The 22,437-nt window shown below is 38.1% G+C and overlaps 2 protein-coding genes across 4 annotated transcripts in view; one reads left to right on the forward strand and one right to left on the reverse strand.

The window, feature by feature from the left end:
- Positions 1–22,437, reverse strand: part of UBAC2 (UBA domain containing 2) — a 211,404-nt gene that overhangs the window by 146,262 nt on the left and 42,705 nt on the right. The gene's annotated exons all lie outside the window — the stretch shown is intronic.
- Positions 13,599–18,383, forward strand: GPR18 (G protein-coupled receptor 18). The gene is made up of 2 exons (XM_004458416.5): positions 13,599–13,800; positions 17,209–18,383. Exon 2 carries the CDS (start codon positions 17,243–17,245, stop codon positions 18,236–18,238), a length of 996 nt encoding a protein of 331 aa, XP_004458473.2. The 5' UTR covers positions 13,599–13,800; positions 17,209–17,242; the 3' UTR covers positions 18,239–18,383.

A 22,437-nucleotide genomic window follows, 5' to 3' on the forward strand; every position in this document is an offset into this window, starting at 1 on the left:
TTCCTTCTGAAGGCTTATTGCTTCCTCAACAGAAAGCCACATATCTTCTCAAGATAGCTGAATCTACCCGGCTGTCCCCTTCCAGGTTCTATACTCTCTCTCTCCCTTGATCTCTTTGTACTTTAAGGGTCCTGGCAGCAACAGTACGAAAGTCCTGACAGAGGTTTCCTTTTGTCATTAGTCCCTGGTAAATAAGCCCTCCTTGAATTACTCGAATTTAAGTGTGCCATCTGTTTCCTAGTGAAACCTTTACTGATACAAGGACAAAACAAAAATATACAGCTTAATGAATTAACACACAACAAACATGCCATTAGTGGGTTTAGGTCAACAGATTTTGACAACATTCTAGAAGCTCTCCTGGTGCCCCCTCATTATTATTACATTCTCCTGCACCCCACCAAAAGATTTTTACCACCAAAGCATCAATCACTAAATATTTTATTTTAGTTTGGCCTGCTTTTTGAACTTTATATAAATGGAATCATACAAAATGAATTCTTTCTGACTGGCTTTCTTCAGTAAATACTTTATTCACAAGATTTACCTACAATGTTGCATGTGCCCTATGCATCATTCGTTTCGATTGCCAAAGAGCATTCCACTGTGTAACTATCCCACAATCTATTTATCCATTCTACAGTTGTTGAACATTTAGGTTGCTCCTAATTCAGAGCTATTGTGGGCATTCTTGTCCATGTCTCCTAAGCACACACAAAATTGCATTTCTACTGATTATATACCTAGGAGTGAACTGAGACCTAAGGTACATATACCTTCTTTTCAGTACTTAATATCAAACTGTCTTCCAAATTTAAACTCTCACCAGCAATGTTCAAGAGTTCTTGGGGTTTTATAGCTTCATGTTGTCAGTCCTTTTCTCATTATAGGCATTTTAGTGAATGGGTAATAATCTTATTGTGGCTTTGATTTTCACTTTCCTGATTACTAATGGAATGGATAATACTCTTATTAGTGAATGGGTAATAATCTTATTGTGGTTTTAATTTTCATTTTCCTGATTACTAATGGGGTTGAGCATACTTTCACGTTTACAGACCATATGGCTATACTCATTTGTTAGTGCTTATTCAAGTCTCTTGTCCATTCCTCTATTATTTTTTGCTTTCAGTTTGGAGGCATTTGGGTTTTTCACATAATTTGGATATAAACCCTTAGTCTGTTACATGTCTCATAAAATCTTTTCCAACCTTATGGCTCTTCATTATTAATATTTTCTTTTGAGGTGAGAAGTTCTGAGTTTTAATTTAATCAAATTTATGAATCTTCTTTACAAGTACTGCTTTTTATACCCTATTATATAAGAAATCCTTTCCTACATCAAGGTTATGAAGATATTTTACTGTATTATCTCCTAGAAACTTTGCTTTGTAAAGTTTGCATCTACAATCCATATGAAACTAATGTTTGTTTAAAGTATGAGAGAGAGTTGAGAATTTATTTTTTTTGTCCATATGGCTCTATGTCATAGTACCACTTTCTAAAAAGACAGTTCTCTCCTTTTTGGTCTGTAGCACCAATCTTTCTTTTCAAAGATTTATTTTATTTATATCTCCCCCGCCGCCCCGTTGTCTGCTGTGTCCACTCACTGTGCGTTTTTCAGCATCCACTTGCATTGTCAGGAGGTGCTAGGAAACTGCGTCTCTTTTTTGTTGTGTCATCTTGGTGTGCCAGCTCCCCATGTGTGCAGTGCCACTGCTGGGCAGGCTGCATTTTTTATACGCGGGGCGGCTTTCCTTGAGGGGCGTACTCCTATGTGGGGGCAACCCTGTGTGGCATGGCACTCCTTGCACGTGGCAGCACTGGTGTGGGCCGGTTTGCCCAGAAGTCCTGGGTATCGAACCCTGGGCCTTCCATATGGTAGGAGGATGCTCTATCAGTGGAGCCACATCTGCTTCCCTGTAGTGCCAATCTTTGTCACAAATGAAGTATCCACATATGCATGGGTCTGTTACTTATTTGTTATTCCATCAGTTATTTATCTTTCCTATGTTAATTTCTGAATTTTTATAAATAAATCTTGATGCCTGGCAGTGCAAGTCCTCCTATTTGTTCTTCCTCTAGAGGACTGAAGTAGTTTGGTATTATTTATGAATTCCAAAAAGAGACATAGATTATGCTTGTAAACTGATCTGTTCCTTTGGGCATGATAACCCTTTGTATTAGATTCAGCTGAGACATCTGATTAAATTATGTTAAGATTAGGGTTTTGATTCAACCAGGTCACTGGAATGCGACTTGGTGTTGAGTTCCAGCCCCTTTGGTGGGCTGACAGAACAGACTCTCACAGGGAAGCAGGCACACAGAACACAGAAAAAGACACAGCAAAGGAGAGAACTTAGTTTTGATGCTGGAACCCCAGAGAGAGATGAGACATTCACCTGACAGTTTACAGCTGACCTTGTGAAGAGACCAGAGCAGCTGAGCCCTGAAAGAAACAAGCCCCAAGCCGAGAGATGAGCTTATGCCTGCCTATAGCTGAGATCGGAAGAAGCTGGGACCACAGAGCCTTAAGAGGAAAGAGGAAGGCTGAACCCTTGCAGATATCCCCTGCCATCTTGTTTCAACACATGGCAATAGACTTTGGGTGAGGAAGTACTTTTTATGGTACCTTGAGCTGGATTCTTTAGGCCCTTGTTAACTATAAGCTTCTATCCAAATAAATACTCTTTATGAAAGCCAAGGGATTTCTGGTACTTTGCATCAGCACCCCTTTAGCTGACTAATACAAGGATTTTCCTGTCCTTGGCCTTTTACACGGTCATATACATTTTAGAATCAGCTTGTTGAATTCTACCAAAAATAAAAAAGCAAACAAACTGAAAATTTGTGAGACTTTGATTACATTCATCTATATTTCAATTTGAGGAAAAGGAACATCTTTACAATAGTCTTCAAATCAACAAATATGGCATGTTCCTTCATTTAATTAGGTCTATTTCATTTCTCTCAATGTTTTAAGTTCTCTGCATAGAGGTCTTATAGACCTTCTACAGACCTTACTGCTAAGTAGTTAAATGTTTTTCATGATATTGTAAAGAATATTTTCTTAAAAATTTCCACTTACTATTTATTGCAGATATACAGAAAAGTAGATTTTTTTAAAAATCTGGTTCCATCTTGGTCTTTTCTGGTGCGTCGTTGTGCCAGGGCCTGCACTCCTCTGCGCCACATGGGGGCCTGCACCTCACCGTGCATGGCTAGGATGCCATATTTTTTTTCTTTTTTTACCAGGAGGTCCCAGGGATCGAACCTGGGTCCTCCATATGGTAAACAGGAGCTCGACTGCTTCAGCTAAAGCTGCTTTCCAATTATCTTTTAATATTTATTGTATATCCATCAACCTTGCTAAACTCATTCTTAAAATTTATCTGAGTATTCTAAATTTTCAACACATATAATCATATCATCTGTGATTAAAGAGAATTTCTTACTTTCCAATCCTTTACCTTTTATTTATTTAATTGGGGAGTGGTAGGTGCTGAGATCAGCTAAGCAATAGGTTAGCTTGAAGGGAAGGCGATGCAGAACTTTACAAAATAAAAGGCAGAGAGAAAGACACAAGAGAGGAGATAAAGATGGGACCAAGGGACTCACAGCTTCTGGAACTGAGAGCCTCGACCCTAGTTTCCACATCATATTACTTGGAAACTACCAAGCAGCTGTTTGCTATCAGAACTGCAACATCATCTACAACAATAGAGAACAACTGCAACATCTATAATAAGGAACAACTGCAACATGTACAATAAGGAACAGGTCATACAAAGTTTAAGTACAATCTAAACACTTTTTCCCACAGGTAGGGTTTTCTTTGGCTAGGATCTCAAATACAACACTGAAAAAAATTATAATAATAGATATTCTTATCTGGTTTCTAATTCCAAAGGAAACATTTTCAATATTACTCCATTTGCTATAGGCTTTTTGCTGAAACCTTTTATCAGATACATATTCTGCATCCATTTGCATAATTATATGGTAGTGTCCTTAATTCTTGTAATTTCATGAATTACATTGTTGTTCAATGATAAACCAACCTTGCATTCTGAAATAAGTACAACTTGGCTGTAATGTATTTTCCTTTTCATATATTGCTGAATTTGGTTTTCAAAATAATATTCAAAACTTTTGCGTCTATGTTCAGGTGAAAGGACCAGTCTGTAATTTTCTTGTCTCAGGAAATTCTTAACAGGTTTAGTTATTAAGGTTATATCATGCTTCATAAAAGTGGCTGAAGAATGCTATTTTTCTGGCGGCGGACTTGACCCAGTGGTTAGGGCATCCGTCTACAACATGGAAGGTCCGCTGATAAGGATAGAAGCGGTCACAGAAGAACACACAGCGAATGGACACAGAGAGCAGACAAGTGGGGCAGGGGGAAGGAGAGAGAAATACATTAAAAAATCTTAAAAAAAAAAAAAAGGCAATGAGGGAAGTGGATGTGGCTCAAGTAAAAAAGAAGAAAGAGTGTGACTGTTTTGAAAGCCAGAGCCGAGTGCCCATGTGGCAAGCTGAGTGCCTGCGCAGTGAGCCGAGTGCCTATGCAAGCATCCACATGGTGAGCTGACTGTCCACGTGAGTGCCCGCATGGCGAGACAGTGCTCGTGCAGTGAGCCAAGTGCCTATGAGAGTGCCGGCATGGTGAGCTGAGTACCCATGTGGTGAATTGAGTGCCCACGTGGTGAGCCAGTGCCTATGTGGTAAGCCAGTGCCCTAGTAGCAAGCCAAGTGTCTGTACAGTGAACCAGTGCTCATACAAGTGAGTCATGCAGCAAGATGATGAAGCAACAAAAGAGAGATGAAGGGGAGAGTCAAGGTAAAGCACAGCAGAGACCAGGAACTGAGGTGGCACAATTAACAGGGAACCTCTCTCCACATCAGAGAAGGACAAGAAGACAAAAAGGGAGATACAGAAGATCACACAGCAAAGGGACACAGACAAGAAAAACAGCAGGGAGGGGAAGGGGAAGGAAAAAAAACAAAAAGCAGTTGGAATTATTTTTTAAAGTCAGTAAGTCAACATTTTAATAACTTTTTTTAAAAGATTTTTTTATTTATTTCTCTCCCCATCCCCCCCAAGTTGTCTGCTCTCTGTGTCCATTCACTGTGTGTTCTTCTGTGACCGCTTCTATCCTTAGCAGCAGCACCAGGAATCTGTGTTTCTTTTTGTTGCATCATCTTGTTGTATCAGCTCTCTGTGTGTGCGGCGCCATTCTTGGGCAAGCTGCACTTCCTTTCGCGCTGAGTGGCTCTCCTTATGGGGCGCACTCTTTGCACATGGGGCTCCCCTACGTCGGGGACACTCCTGTGTGGCAGGGTACTCCTTGCGCACATCAGCACTGTGCAAGGGTGAGCTCCACATGGGTCAAGGAGGCCCGGGGTTTGAACTGCAGACATCCCACGTGGTAGGCAGACACTCTATCCATTGGGCCAAGTCCGCTTCCCTTAATAACATTTCAATAACACTGACCAAGTTATTTACTATTCAAGAATTTGCTTTTCAAATTGTCTTTAAAATGTGTCCATCCATATATTTGGATTAAATTAAATTTACATATCAAAAACATTTTGCTCAGAATTCAAATCTCAAGTTTAAACCATAACTAATCAAAGCATAGTCCAAACACTATACTATTGCTACCGTTTAGATTTATATGCTTCATCTAAAAGATTTACCTTACAAACAGGAGTTTTGGCCTGTTTCTCCAGAATAAATGTTCCTATGTCTAAAACTTAAAATGATCATTTAAAAAACAGACAGATTCAAACAATTCATGCTATGCATTTTCCTTCATCTGGCTTTGATAAAAACAGAGCCATGTGGTATTGGAACACCATCTTCCTTCTCAGTTACAGTTTCTCCAGTCCCAGAAGCAGACACAATAACCATTGTTTCATTTATTGAAGCTGTCTTCTGTTTCTCAGCAACAGCTGCACAAACAGCAACAATCTCGTCACTTTCAAAGTCATAGTCAGGAATTGACTTTGGTGAGAAATCTGTTACTTCTGCTGCTGATTCACTCTTTTCAATCCACTGTGCCACTTTCTGCTGCTCCTGGAGTGTTCTTGCCCAAGAAAGGTCTTCTTTCCATATTTCAGGGTTCATTGGATAGATATGGAGGGCTACTTGAAAACTTCTAATTGCTTCATCCATTTTGTCCTTTGACTCTCTGTTGTCATATTGTTCTATTGTTTGTCTTCTTATCCCTTAGTTTACCCTTCCTAATGATCTTCATTTCTATATTCTTCTCCAAATCTCTCACCCTTGTTTTTTCCTTTCTGGCTACAGCACCCCCTTTAGGTCTTTTGCAAATCAGGTCTTTGATAAAATATTCTATCCATTTCTCTTTGTCTGTGAAGACTTTGAATTCACCCTCATGTTTGAAGGACAGCTTTGTTGGATACAGAATTCTTGGCTAGCAGTTTTTTTTTTAAGTACCTTAAATACATCATACCACTTTCTCCTTTCCTCCACGTTTCCGTTGAGAGGTCAGCACTTAATCTTATCGATTTTCCCTTGTATGTGATGCTTTGCTTTTCTCTTGCTGTTTTCAGAATCCTCTCTTTATCTCTTATATTTGCCATTCTGAATAGCAGGTGTCTTGGGATAGGTCTGTTCAGATTTATTCTGCTTGGGGTACATTGTCCTTCTTGGATATTGATACTTATGTCCTTCATAAGGGTTGGGAAGTTTTTGGTCATTATTTCCTCAAATATTCTTTCTGCCCCTTTTCTATTCCCTTACCTTCTGGGACACCAAAAATGCAAATCTTTGTATGTTTTGTGTTGTCATTCAATTGCCTTAGATTCCATTCCATTTTTCCCATTCTCTTCTCTTTCTGTTTTCCTCTTTTCCAGTTTAGATATTCTATCTCTGAAATCAGTAATTCTGTCTTCCAGCAATTCATATCTGCTCTTACGTGCCTCTAATGTATTTTTTTTAAGATCTGTTTATTTATCCTCCAGCCCCGCCACTTGCGCTTACTGTCTGCTCTCTGTCCATTCACTGCACATTCTTCTGTGTCTGCTTGTCTTCTCTTCTCATCTTCTCTTTAGGAGGCAGTAGGAACTGATCCTGGGACCTTCTGACATGGGAGAGAGGCACTCAATCACTTGACCCACCTCAGCTCAGGGTTTGTTGTCTCTCACTGTCTTTCCTCTGTGTCTCTTTTTTGTTGAGTCATCTTTTTGTATCAGCTTGCTGCATAGGCCAGCTTGCCTTCACCAGGAGGCCCCAAGAACTGAACCCAGGACCTGCCATATGATAGACAGGAGTCCAATCAGTTGAGCCACATGCACTTCCCTCTAATGTATTTTTATTCTTGTCCATCATGTCTTTCATTCCAGAAGATTTGTTATTTTTCTTTGCAGGCCTTCAAATTGGTCTTTATGCTCTCCCAGTGTCTTCTTAATATCCTTTATATCTTTTTTTTTTTAAGATTTATTATTTCTCTCCCCTTCCCCCCCAACCCCGGTTGTCTGTTCTCTGTGTCTATTTTGCTGTGTCTTCTTCTTTGTCTACTTCTGTTGTTGTCAGCGGCACGGGAATCTGTGTTTTCTTTTTGTTGCGTCATCTTGTTGTGTCATCTCTCCGTGTGGGTGGCACCATTCCTGGGCAGGTTGCACTTTCTTTCGCACCGGGCGGCTCTCCTTGCGGGGCGCACTCCTTGCGTGTGGGGCTCCCTTACGCGGGGACACCCCTGCGTGGCACGGCACCCCTTGCACGCATCAGCACTGCGCATGGGCCAGCTCCACACGGGTCACGGAGGCCCAGGGTTTGAACTGCGGACCTCCCATGTGGTAGACGGATGCCCTAACCACTGGGCCAAGTCCACTGCCTCCTTTATTTCTTTAGTAATATTTTCTTTAAATTCTTTGAAGTAATTTAGATGAGTTGTGTGATTATCATGGTTAATTGTACTAAATCCTGAATCTCTTCAGGATATTTGGTTTGTTCTTTTGGCTAGGCCATCTCTTCCTGTTTCCTAGTATGGCTTGTAATTTTTTGCTGATGTCTAGGCACATGTTGGTGTACTTACTCTAATGGCTAATCTCTCTCCTGCCTATGGTTTCGTTTTGTTTTTCCATAGCTCTTCTTTGATATTTGGCTCAACTTATTCTTAATCTTTAAAATTTCCCAGCTTAAGTTTTCAAAATCAGGCCAGGGACTCACTAGTGGGGTGCAGATTTTCTCCAAGGGGTTGGATACAGAGAGCAGAGTTTTTGTCCATGCAGTTTCCAGACCGGCCAGCAGATGGCACGAGTCAGTGCACCTTTCCATGGAGGTCTTTCAGTCTCAACTTTCCTAGGTTCCTGTGTTGAATCTCCAGAGCAGAGATTCAAAGAGGGCTCTGTTGGCCGAATTCATTTAAGAAAAGCACCCCAACCTCCCATCCCTTTCCCTTGAAATAGCTGACAGGGAAAGAGATGCCTGTTCCCTCTCAGTTGGCTATAATAAGCCAGAAGCTTTACCCCAGCTTAATATCTTGGAGGTGGAAAGCTGAGCCCTTCCCGCCCACCACGGGGGGCAGGAGGCTTGGTAACTCATGTTTGTCATTTTGGCTTCTTTGTCTCTCAGTTCCTCACCCTCCTGGGAGTTGTGTAGCACGTCGTGGTCTGCTGACCCCCAAAGTAGGTCCCTCTGAAAGCTTTTGGCTCCTTTGTTGCTTTTGTGAGAGCATTCAGCTCTGCCTGTTAGTTCATTGCCATCTCTGTTCGCTTTTATAAAGGGTATTTATCTGGGGTAGAAGCTTACAGTCAGAGGCCCTAAAAAGTGGAACTCAAGAACCATAAGAGATACTTCCTCACCCAAAGTCTGTTGCCACTCGTTGAAGCAAATTGGCAGGCAATGTCTGCAAAGGTTCAGCTTTCCTCTTTCCTCTAAAGGCTCCATCATCCCAGCTCCACCTGATCTCAGCTGTAGGCTGGAGGGCTCCTTTCCTTCTCAATTGCTCTGTTCTCTTCATAAGGTCAGCTATGAACTACGAGGCAAATGGTTCATTTCTCTTCCTGGAGCCTCTACCCTGTCTATGGAGCTCTCTCTTTGTGTATCTTCTCTGTGCATCTACTGTATATAAATCTTTTTAAGTGAACAGGCTTCATCCTTATAGATATGTGGTCATATTTTAGGTTTATATTTAAATAACTCAATAACAAATTGGTCATTTCTTCACCAATCCTGATCTGCCACCATCATTCTTCTGAACTGCTACTTCCTCATATTAGGGTTTTTTTTTTTTCCTGTATACTTATCTACATGCCTTCTCATCCTTTAATTGTGAAATCAGAATTTGTAAGAGGAGGTCATGTATATCACAATAACCACAGCATTCTGGTTAATCAACTGTCCAAGGGACTTTGACTGGGTTTCTGTTCAATGTCACATTACAAATCTTGACCCCCGGTCTTGTAGGACTTCAGTGACTGCAGGACTGATTTCACTGCCATATAGACGCCTTCTCCTATGAAGATCCTCCCACTGAAAGAATCTTTAATATTTTTAGGGAACTCTACTTTCATTGCTGATGTACAGCTATTTAACTAGAATTATCTATAGCTTTGGTTAGAACCGGGTTCAACTGCTTTGTCATCACATCAATGGTTAAGTAATTAATTGCTGATTGTCTGCAAGCCTGTAAAATTGTAAAGCTGCATAAAAACTGTCTAGGAAATGGAATTTGGGAATAAATAAATTTATAATACAATTTAGGAAATCAAATTAAAAGGAGATTCATATTAACTTGGCTATAAGATTAGAGCTATAAATTGTTGGATTAAAAAAAAACACACACCCTAACATGTTTAGGCACATAGTTTCTTAATCTTATTTATCCAGAAACTTCTAATATTCAACATATTAACACTCCTTTAAAAAAAAAAGCAAAGCAAGAGCAGTTACTTTAGATACAATTTTGAGTAAAAGACAGGCAGGGAACAAAAGTTCTATAATACTGCAGTGGGAGAATGTTAGGGTCCAAAGATAAGATATTTCCTTTATCTCCTCTTCTCTCTGAAGACTATCTACTAACCATTCTGGGAAACACCGATGAATAATAACCAAGGTAGTTCCCTCGTCACAATGCTGGGGTAAGGAAATAAGGATAAGTCCCTTTGTAGACTTAATCTGTCTAAGAGAAATATGTTAAGAATAGGTAACATGGGGAGGAGATGTGGCTCCAGTGCCTGGGCTCCCATCTACCACATGGGAGGTCCTGGGTTCGATTCCCAGGGCCTCTTGGTGAAAGCGAGCTGGCCCACACAGAGACTGGCCCACATGGAGAGCTGGCACAACAAGATGACACAACAAAAGGAGACACAGAGGAGGGACAATGGGAGTCACAAGGAACCAGGGAGCTGGGGTGGCTCAAGTGACTGGACGTCTCTCTTCCACATCAAAAGGTCCCAGGATTGGTTCCTGGTGCTTCCTAAAGAGAAGATGAGTAGAAAAGACAAGCAGACACAAGGGCGCATGGCAAATGGACACAGAGAACAGACAATGAGTGCAAAAACAAAATAAATTAAAAAATAAATCTTTTTTAAAAACGTAATTATTGAGCATGTAAGCTGTTTCCGCTTTTTAAAAAATAGGTAATACAATTTTATCTGTGGCACAGATAAATCTCTAACACAGAAGCATGTTTTACAATGGGGATTTATTGTGTAAATCTATTAATTACATCCTTTAATAATTGTAAAATTGGCTTAACTAAACTATATTCACTCAAAAACAGAGCTCAAGTACTAAAATAGAAATTTACTTTGGGCTTTTGACACCTAACCTGGCACTCAAAAATGGAGCTGAAACAGTTATTTCCTGTAATCTCTGGTAATATGCGAGGTCCCTCTTTAGAAAGCAGGAGAAATTTTTCTTTCTAACTCATGTTTCAAAATGAGTGAGAAAATTAAAGCTGTATGAACCGTCCCTGTATGAGGTAAGTCCTGCCATTTGAACAAAAAATCCAATAGGTTCAAGTATTAAAGAGGCAAAAATGATACTTTTAAAAGTTTAATCCTTAACCTATTTTTTACTTGAAAGCAATTTGGGGGGTTTTCTTTTTCACTGCAATTATTTTGGAGAGCAGGAACATACAGAATGATGTTAAATGCTGCAGGGGTCAAGGGGGGATGGGGCCACTGCCTCATGCCACTTGGCCTAAGTCTTTACATCTGCCTTGTGACTGGCAAGTTCCCAGAAAATAAGGTGGACAGAGTATCCCTGATGCTGACACTGGGCTGAGTAATTCATCCATTATTCCCCCCAACCCCTTCATTTCTTCACCTACTTTTTCAGTCATACATTCAATCAAGATTTATTAAATGCCTGTTACAGGCAAGGCCCTTCACTAGAGGCTGAAAATACACATGCACACACCTACTTCCTGGGTTCCATCCCTGGTACCTCCTGAAAACAAAACAAACAAAAAAACTAACTCAGGGGAGCCAGTGTAGCTCAGTGGTTGAGCGCTTGCTCCCCACATGCAAGGTGTCCCAGGCTCAGTCCCTAGCCCTGGCAGTACTTCAAAAAACTAATCTTCAGCAGGAGGAGGAGGCGGCCCCGTGTTGCCTCTGGCTGAGAGACTGGCAATTCAGAAATTTGAATCTCCCAGGTAAGATAAAGGACTCAAGCCTTAATGAGAAAAACCTTCTAAATGTATGTGTCACTGTAATCTGTTGATTTCAACAGCATAGGGAAAGCTAATGAGCACTGAATTTTAGAAAACTTGTCACAGGCTCTGTAAAATTAAGGTGGAGAACACATCAGCTTGCAGATAAGGGGTTCCTATCTCCAAATTACATATGAAACGTAATCTCACATGTAAAAAACTGATTAATGCAATTCAGCAATGAATAAATCGTCTCTAATGAATAAATCTAATGAATCATCTCATAAGAAGTCATTATAGGCGGCGGAGTTGGCCCAGTGGTTAGGACATCCGTCTACCACACAGGAGGTCTGCGGTTCAAACCCCGGGCCTCCTTGACCCGTGTGCAGCTGGCCCATGCGCAGTGCTGATGCGCACGCAAGGAGTGCCGTGCATGCAGTGGTGTCCCCCAGGTAGGGGAGCCCCACGCACAAGGAGTGTGCCCTGTAAAAGGAGAGCCACCCAGCGCGAAAGAAAGTGCAGCCTGCCCAGGAATGGTGCCACATACACGGACACACGGAGAGCTGACACAACAAGATGATGCAACAAAAAGAAACACAGATTCCCGCGCTGCTGACAACAACAGAAGCAGACAAAGAAGACACAGCAAATAGACACAGAGAGCAGACAACCGGGGTGGGGAGGGGAAAGGAAGGGAAACAAATAAATAAATCTTTAAAATATACATATAAGGATAATGTTCCTTAAGCTAAATATAGATTAAATGCAATATCAATTAAAAATTCTCAAATATATTTTTTAAAAAAAGAAATCATTATAGTAGCTAGAGGAGAAATGGGAGGACACCAAAATTGGCACCCACAGAAGTTTGGCCTAGTAGTCACTCTGAGCTTTTAGGCAAGTCATTGGACCTCCCTGGGCCTCAAGTCCCTCATCTACACAAGAAATGGTTGTTCTGGTTGTTGCCAATGCTTCTAAAACCCATTTTTCTGGCAGGTTATAACAACTAAAAATATTTTATCACCAAAGGCAAGGATTTAAAAAAGATTTTATAAGTCATAACCTTACTACTGTTTTGTCAGAGAAAAGTCTTAAATTCAAAAAACAAATACAGCTAAATTCACGTACTTTTTAAGAGCTGACAAATCATGCATAACCAAATATACAAATAATTAAAATTTTAGGACAAGTAAAATGAGATGATTTTTTAGAGAAAGTAAAAAATTTAATATAACTAGACAGGCTTGATTAATTTGAACCATCACTTCCCTTTCCATTGGTTTCATTTCCCTTCATAGATTAAAATACTCTTAATAAGTAAATTACTCCATAAGACTCCCAAACCCTGTCTGAGCACTTGCAGTAATATTTAAGCAAAAGAAGTTATTTCTAGATTTCCATACAACAGAAAAGGGAAGTGAAATATTAGGGACTTGAAAAATAAAGCAAACTAAGTGGGAAAATGTATATGTAATGCAGAAGCAATCAACTGAGAGACCCAATTTTAACCCATCTAGAAATGTCTAAATAGTAAGAAATAGATATTCTTTGGAAGAGAGTTAGTCTCCATTTAAGAGTACCTACTAAGTGCCATGTACTTCACAATCCTATCAGCTGGGGTATGATCTCTATTTTCACTGTACAGAAACTAAGCAGGAACAAAGGCTCAGAGTGGTTAAGTAACTAAAAGTCACATAGCTTAGAAAGTAAAGAGGCTAGACTTTTAACCCTTTCTATTCAACATCAAATTCCGTAGATGATACAGATTTAAAGCATCAAAGCAAACAAAGTGAAATAATTTTCCACTTTTTATATGGTTCTTTTAAATATATGTCATCATTTAAGCAGAGCTTATGTTAAACATGACTTCATAAACAAATCATTTGTGAAAGGGAAAAACCACATCCAGGGTAAAGTCATAAGTTGAAAAAACCTTATTTCAACGAGTACTTCCTGAAAGAGACAAAGCAGCAATTACAGCCGAATGAGTAATGACTCCCATACCAAGTGTTACAGTTGAAACAACTTTTTAAAGCAGCAAAAGAAATACAGCATCTCTTAAACATATCATTTCTAGAAAGAGCTATTTTAACAGAAGCAAGGATATATCTTTCACAGAACTGGGTATACTGAAAAATGTTCGTCTCTAATACAGCTTTTTGAAGGGCAGAAGGTAAGCAGCATTTAATTAACTTCATCATAGAGCACTGTCAGAAGTAACAATGCTTTAATTTTTAAATTTTAAAATCATTTGCTTTATTTTAATAATACTTCTATTACCAAAACTATATTGGTGAAGAACCAAGAAATGGGTTATGCTATTATCCTTCCACATTATTAATATGATTCTTCATCAATTTTCTATGTTGTTTTGTAGTAAGAATAGATGTAATTTTTTTCAACTTAAGGAATATGTTGATGTGACAAATGATAAATTTATTTTGGAATCTTCATCACACTGTTTCAAATACATTGTTTCTCAAAATGTACTTACTGGTTTTTAAGAAAAGGAAAACTATAGATAATCATTGGACCTTAAGCTTTTAAAAAGTTGACTTGAAAGCAAATCACTCTTCAATATTTATCCAAAAATTTAGAGTTGTATGCAGAGTACAACCTATCCCAGTAAGGCCTTTAAAAAGTATGCCTCCCTCATATTTTTTCGAACTTAAATGAATACAAGTATCAGTGACAGGCTATGCAGGCTATATTGAGTCCAACAGGGGAAGGGGATTTAGTCAAAACTGGTTTCTAAGTATGGAATTTATGTGACAAAATTAGGGGTTGAGAGTAGGCAGAGGAAATCCTGGTGCTATAGTAAAAGAAAAAAAGATAAAATTTCTTTTATATTACAATTGTTAGTATATTAAAAATTATTAAGAGTTAAAAATAAATCCTACAAAATTATTCTTCCCGTCTGATATTGGAGATTTAATTTATCTATGCAGTACTTTTCTCATTTGATAGAAATTAATATTCTAGTCATAAGTATTTGGAAATTCTAATTAACATAGGGTTTTCTGTTTTTTAAAAAATTTACCTAGAAGTATTTCAACCACATGGAGAGATATGGATTATGGTGAAGTAAAGCCTCTGTTCATGATACCCCATGAATTGGGGTATTCAGGAAGAAATCAGCTTCTCTCTTGCCAGACCTAATAAATATGACCTTGACTTTGAAATATTCTTACCCCAACCACTATTCAGGCTATTATGCTATCGGTATTGTGCCCTAAAATAGTCCTACTTCTAAAGGTCTGACGTAGAGAGAAATGAACCCTTGAAGCCAGATATATAGTACCTACGTGCTCAAAAATATTTTTTAATGAACATGATTCTTAGAAATGCTAAGAAAATTAAGTAGAGAAAGGGCCTTCATGATTTAAATTGATTCTACTAATGATAAACAAAAACGGACAGAGTGTTCCTGAAAATGGGCTGACAAATAAGCCTGCTCAAATGGATAAATGAAAACTTGATATCTCAGAAAATAAAAGGGTAAGAATTCAAGCTTAAAGGCTTCAAATACAGGTTTTTTAATTTAGAGAATTCTATTCCAAAATCTGATTTAATTTAAATATTTGGCAAACTAGTTTTGGTCAGGAAGGAAAGAATGAATGAACAAAGGGGAAAAACAAACTTATATGTTGTGTTTGTCTACAGAAATTGCTTGAAATAATTCTTGATTATCAAGAGTCCATGATGCCACCAATCACAGACTGCTATTCTCCCCCAATAGTCTTTTTTTTTTTTTTTTTTTTTTTTTTTTTTAAAGATTTATTTATTTATTTAATTTCCCCTCCTCCCCTGGTTGTCTGTTCTTGGTGTCTATTTGCTGCGTCTTGTTTCTTTGTCCGCTTCTGTTGTCGTCAGTGGCACGGGAAGTGTGGGCGGCGCCATTCCTGGGCAGGCTGCTTCTTTCTTTTCACGCTGGGCGGCTTTCCTCACGGGCGCACTCCTTGCGCGTGGGGCTCCCCCACGCGGGGGACACCCTTGCGTGGCACGGCACTCCTTGCGCGCATCAGCACTGCGCATGGGCCAGCTCCACACGGGTCAAGGAGGCCCGGGGTTTGAACCGCGGACCTCCCATATGGTAGACGGACGCCCTAACCACTGGGCCAAAGTCCGTTTCCCAGCCCCCAATAGTCTTTAGTAAAGACAGATTCAGTACTGAATTAGAGACATTCCACTATGCAAAGTGACATTTTTGAAGGAAACTTTTCATACACCTCCATATTTCAAGGGGATGCCACAATGTTCCATCTCTTTGTATTGAGTCTATTTTTAAAACCTGTCATTTTTGGTATTGCATCATGGATGACAGAAGTTTCACACTAAGGGGCCAGTGGTATTTAAAGTCACAACTGAACTCCTTTCTATTTTAAATAGACATTTTTTTGGTAATGGAGATTTCCAGTTTTTGCATACATATCAAATTGTTGAGAAACATCCTATTAATACCTACTTGTTTTTGACATTTCTTTTTAAGATTAAATTTGACAAATAATAAGCTTCTGTATTTAGGTAGAGTAAAGGTATAAAATTTTTTAATACTGGCAATACATTGTTTTAAAGTTCTTTAGAAACTTATTGCTTTCTGTGCACCATCACAGTAGATGAAGTCAGTTTCTAAGATGTTTGTAAACACAATCTGGAAGACAGTATTGGGAACTCCCAACCTTGCATTATAAAATAGCTTATCCATTGCTTCAAGAGTCAAGTTCTTGACCTATAGACCACAGCACAAGACATCTGCTTCTAGACCCATAATAATTTAAAATAAGTTCATTTAAAAAGAACAAAAGATAATATTATCAAGAAGCGTTTGCCATTTTAAAAAAGTCTTAATAGCCAACCACACAAGTCTTTTTCGACAAACTAGAGAAGAGCTGCTGTAAGATTCCTTCCTTTACTGATTCATCAATTCAGCAAATATTTAGTAACTACCTACTTTGCGCTCCATCAGCACTGGGAACAAAAGTATGAAAAATGAAAAGTTCTTGTCCTCAAGTGAAAATTACCGTAAATGTTCAATAATTAACCAGGTTTATGGTTCCTTTACTAGTTTTCTAGTATAAGTTTTGTATATTAAAATTACCTTTAATGAGTGAAAATTCATTATTTGACATAACTAATCTGGGTTATAAAATATTTAAACAGAACAAAGACAGTAAGAAGTGGAAAATTATTTTTTAGGATAAAAATTGATAATGGCCTTCCCTCAATTAGTCTAATTAATCCAAAAAAAAGAATGTTTATTATAGAAATAATTGCTACACAATTTCACACTACAGAAAAAAAATCAAAAGTGAGAAGGGAAGTGGGCAGGGAGACAGAAAATAAAAAATTCGCCTGTGCACTATGACACCCCAGACCACTTTAATAAATTACTACATATTAGTAATAATCTCCCAGGAATGAATTCTTTAATAAATACTAAGACATATATATTGACTCTCCACCATAAAATACTCTCAAAATTAAAATTAACTGATATGCCAAACTGAATGTGAGAATGTTGAGCATTTATATTTCAATAAAAGGTTTTGTTCCTCTTACTTTTCTTAACTATTTCTTTCAGTTTCTAAGTATCATGCCTACAAACAAAATATAAGATGACCACCCCTAGCAATCAAGATCGACCAGTTCTTTCTGACAACTCTCATCCAGAGGAATACAAAATTGCTGCCCTTGTGTTCTACAGCTGTATCTTCATAATTGGATTACTTGTTAATGTCACTGCATTATGGGTTTTCAGTTGTACCACCAAAAAGAGAACCACTGTAACTGTCTATATGATGAATGTGGCATTATTGGACTTAATATTCATAATGAGCTTACCCTTTCGAATGTTTTATTATGCAAAAGGTGAATGGCCATTTGGAGAGGACTTTTGCCAGATTCTTGGGGCTCTCACAGTGTTTTATCCAAGTATTGCTCTATGGCTTCTTGCTTTTATTAGTGCTGACAGATACATGGCCATCGTGCAGCCAAAATATGCCAAAGAACTTAAAAACACAGGCAAAGCTGTGCTCGCATGTGTGGGAGTCTGGGTAATGACTCTGACAATCACTATCCCTCTGCTATTTTTATATGAAGACCCAGATAAAGCCTCCAACCCCGCCACTTGTGTAAAGATTTCTGACATTATCCATTTAAAAGCTATGAATGTGCTGAACTTCACTCGACTGGTTTTTTTTTTCCTGATTCCTCTGTTCATCATGATTGGGTGCTACTTGGTCATTATTCATAGTCTCCTTCGTGGAAGGACATCTAAGCTGAAACCAAAAGTCAAGGAGAAGTCTATAAGAATCATCATCACTCTCATGGTGCAAGTGCTCGTCTGCTTTACGCCTTTTCATATTTGTTTTGCTTTCCTAATGCTGGAAGGGGAAAAAAGTAGTTATAGTCCCTGGGGAGCCTTTACCACCTTTCTCATGAACCTGAGCACGTGTCTGGATGTTATTCTCTACTACATTGTTTCAAAACAATTTCAAGCCAGAGTCATTAGTGTCATGCTATACCGCAATTATCTTCGGAGTGTGCGCAGGAAAAGTTTCCGATCAGGAAGTTTACGGTCACTAAGCAACATCAACAGTGAAATGTTATGAATGACAGCAGGGTTCCCCCTACTCCCCACCCCTGAATATTTTTAAAATTCATTTTACAACTACGCTAGGGTCAGGTTGAAGGGTAATCTGCATATTATCAAGCTCCTTTTTGCCTGAAAAAAATAAAAAAACTTTAAAAACTCTAGTGGGATTTGATTATTGTGGCAACATAATTAAATACTCTGAAGTATTCTAATAAACTCATTATTTTAATTTTAAAACTTTTATACAACATTCATGAATTCCTGGATGGTAAACATCCTATTTGTGTTTCATATCCAAGTCTTACCTAAAGACATAATTGACAACTTTTTGGATTTAATTCTGTGGTGTAAGTCAGTCATCTCTGTCAATCAAAAAGGTAGGGAAAAAAATCCAGCTACTGTTCAAAATAATTTGATTTAATTATTAATCCATCTAGATGCAGCTCCCTTAAGTCTAATTTGTCCTTAGGATTGGAGTTCTATTCAATATTTTATTCTAAACCCCAAACTTCCAGTATTCTTACACAAGCAGCTATATGCTTCTCATAACCATTACTTGCTACAGAGCAAAATTAAAGACCAAACCCATTGGCCCTTCCCTACTCTTAATTTTCTTTCATAAATATACTATTGGTTATTTATTGTAAACAGACATACTGAAATTTTACTATGCACGTAACTCTACTTAAACAGTGGAAACCTGACCTGCAATTCTATTTCTGCCAAGTTCATTCCCATGACATGAGGTGTCTGCTATATGGTGAAATACCTTTCTCCAGCATAAATGGTTCACTCCTTTTATGTGATTAAACATCACATAACGAAAGAGATTAATTGATTTTTCCAGGCCAAAAGGTACAGTGTAAAGAGCACTAGTCAAGAATGTTGGATTTTAATTCTACCCTTGCTCCTTCATCTCCTCTAAAGTACAAAACCAAGTAATCTCTCCATTAAAAAAAAAAGCAGTTGAACTATGCTCTGTAAAGTGCCTATTATTCCAAATACTACAGAAATAGAAAAATGATTCAACCGTAACTTCCTCTCTGTCAAAACATCTTTATCACTCTTAACATGATCAAAAATATGCATTGGCTATAAATGGATTTCTATAATTAACATATGTGTGGAAGTCTGGATAAACACAATAAAATTCATATTCCTTTACCAAAAAAAAGCATAACACAAAGGAGTCTAATCATAAAATAGAATTTTAGCACTAAAAGATAGCTTAAAGATGATCTTCCAGTCGAATCTTTCTGTTTTAAATATAAAGAACTGAAGTCCAAAAAAGTTATGTGACTTGCTCAGTTACAGAACCAGGACTAGAAACCAAATTCAATTGTCCTTTCATATGAATCACCAATTCTTCAAAAATAAAAAGAAGCAGGCTCATTCTTATAACTAAGAACGTAGGAGTCAAGGTGCTTCAAAGAGAAAAATACTCTATTTGAATAGCTGAGTGAATAGGATACTTTAATAATTATCTTTAACATTTTTAAAACAAATAAAATCATTCCTTTCTTTTATTTGTAGGCTTAAGGTAAATATATACATAGTCTAGCCTACTCTCAACTATACAGATTAATCTACTCTGATGTAATTTTTAAATGGCAAATTCTCTACAATGGCTTTTGCTGAGTTTAATCTGAGAGCACAAGTCACAGTTAAATCACTAATAAACTATAATCTAAAACTGTTAATTCAAAAATAATTTTATCCACCATTGTAATCAGATACATTTTAAACATGACATGTAAAGATTCAAAATCCTACTAGGGTGTGGTTTTGGAAAACAATATAACATCCACACATAAATATTAATGATTAAAAATAATGGGAATAAAGACAGATGTATGACATGCAACGGTTACTAGAGGCTAGAATTACCTAATATATATCACTTTTAATACCAGAACTTGCTTTACTTTAAAATATAATGGTCATATGTTCTGAACTTCAAATAGAAGTAATAAGCATCTATCATTTGTCAGGTACAATTTCTATACAAAGCATTAGAAAAAGAGATGAACAGACCTATGGCTAAGGACCTTACAATCTGATTGGAGCTTCGCTGTAATCACTGTTATCCCTTAAATATTACTTAGTGTAAGGCCACAGGTACAGAAATTAAAACCTGATCATCCCACATTTAGTAATGTGGCGCAGAAAGCACAGATAATGATGATGCAATGTAATAAATGCTAAGAGGATGGTCATAAATGTATTGGAATACACAAAAAAGGGCAATTAATCTTGCCAAGGGCATCAGGGAGCAAAAGCAAAACTAAGGAGGCATGAGAATACAGATACACAGCATGGTAAGAAAGTTAAGTGACTCACATGGGAGTGGTTTGCAAGATTTGAATGAGGTCAGGGACAAAGCTGGAATCTTGAATCTGGTCTGTTTGATGGCACAGCCCATGCCATTCCTACTATTCAGACTGTCCAGATGGCCTCTGAGAGGAGTCTGGTTTTATTGTCAAGGACTTAAGGGTTTTTAAAAAGAAAAAAAACTTGTACTTTTTCCTTTCTAAAATACAAGCCAGACCTGTATTTTAGAAAGGTAACTTCTGACAGCATTGCATGGCATGTTTTGGAATTGACAGAGAGACTAAATGAAGAATTACTGTAAAAATCTAGGCAAGAAAATAAAAGACTAGTTTGGACGAGGATGATAACAGTAGCAGTAGAGAGGATGGGATGAACAAATAGGTTATACAGAACTTGGACTTGATAAGACTCAGTGTCCTACTCCAGTGATGAGAAAAGAAAAAGATTTCTAGTTTGGATGACTGAGTAAATAGAAAGGCCATTAATTCAAATAAGGAGCACAGAAGGAGGAAGGAAGAAGGAGGCAAAGTAGACAAAGAAGACCAGAAAAAATAGAAGTTTCAGAACATAAATTTTTTTGCTTCCAGACATTATTAAGAAATATGATTCTAGAAAGATCAGAAAAGTAGTATAGATTTGTTATTAGTAAACAAACAAAAGACTATCTTGTGGACAACATAGTCCAAAGAAACTACCTGGAGTAAGTTTGAGAAAAGAGCTGCAGATAGTAAGATTGAAAAGGACCAGGAGAGAGTAGTGTGATGGAACTTAAAGGAAGCAGGTTGTTTCATTAAATAATAAAAGATCAAACGCATTTAATGTGCTACTGCACAAACAGAATGACTGAAAATAAGTAACTTCAGAAATTATTGGTTACTAGCAAAGTTTCAATAGTGGTGAGTTAAAAGAAGACATTTAGGAAGTAAAGCATAGTAGAGAGATAAATTTGGCACTGATGGCAAGGAAAAGATAGCAAGATATTATGAAAAGAACGCTGCACATTACAAGGCACTTCCATGTAAAAAGAGAGTAATTTCCTCCCTCTTCTGAGTTTCAGAAGCTTTGCAACCATTAATAAAAGATACAGTCTCAAAATTCAAAGTTTATATATTGAAGTAAAAAAGTATGGTCTTAGAAGTCTATTTTTAAGAAAGTTTCAAGAGTCCAAAAAGTCATACTGTAATGTTTAGTTATTTGAACAGGAAGATAATTATACTCATTAAGGTGATGGCTGATTAATATACTGTCTTTCAAAGAGGAGACTATAAATTTTTTTTTAAGATTTAGTTTTTATTTATTTCTATCCCTCCCCACCCCCCAGTTGTCTGCTCTCTGTGTCCATTTGCTCTGTGTTCTTCTGTGACCACTTCTATCCTATCAGTGGTACCGGGAATCTGCGTTTCTTTTTGTTGCGTCATCGTGTTGCATCATCTTGTTGTGTCACCAATCCATGTGTGCGGCACCATTCCTGGGCAGGCTGCACTTTCTTGCATGCTGGGCGGCTCTCCTTACGGGACACACTCCTTGCACGTGGGGCTCCCCTACACGGGGGACACCTCTGCATGGCATGGCACTCCTTGTGCACATCAGCACTGCACATGGGCCAGCTCCACACAGGTCAAGGAGGCCCGGGGTTTGAACTGTGGACCTCCCATGTGGTAGGTGGACACCCTATCCATTGGGACAAGTCCGGTTCCCTGTAACTTTTGAATTTATTCAAGTTTGCAACTTTTACTACAAACTGAGGTTTAAATAGGTAAATGCTTTCTCCCTTAAAAATAAGTAAAAAGAGGAGCGGATGTAGCTTAGTGGTTGAGCACCTGCTTTCCATGTATGAGGTCCCAGGTTCGATTCCTGATACCTCCTAAAAACAAACAAACAAAT

The sequence above is a fragment of the Dasypus novemcinctus genome, chromosome 15 (assembly GCF_030445035.2).
Source record: "Dasypus novemcinctus isolate mDasNov1 chromosome 15, mDasNov1.1.hap2, whole genome shotgun sequence".
Taxonomy (NCBI): domain Eukaryota; kingdom Metazoa; phylum Chordata; class Mammalia; order Cingulata; family Dasypodidae; genus Dasypus; species Dasypus novemcinctus.

What these genes read in the sequence shown, in the direction of transcription:
- GPR18 (XM_004458416.5), top strand. Translation starts at nt 17,243, where the DNA reads ATGACCACCCCTAGCAATCAAGATCGACCAGTTCTTTCTGACAACTCT.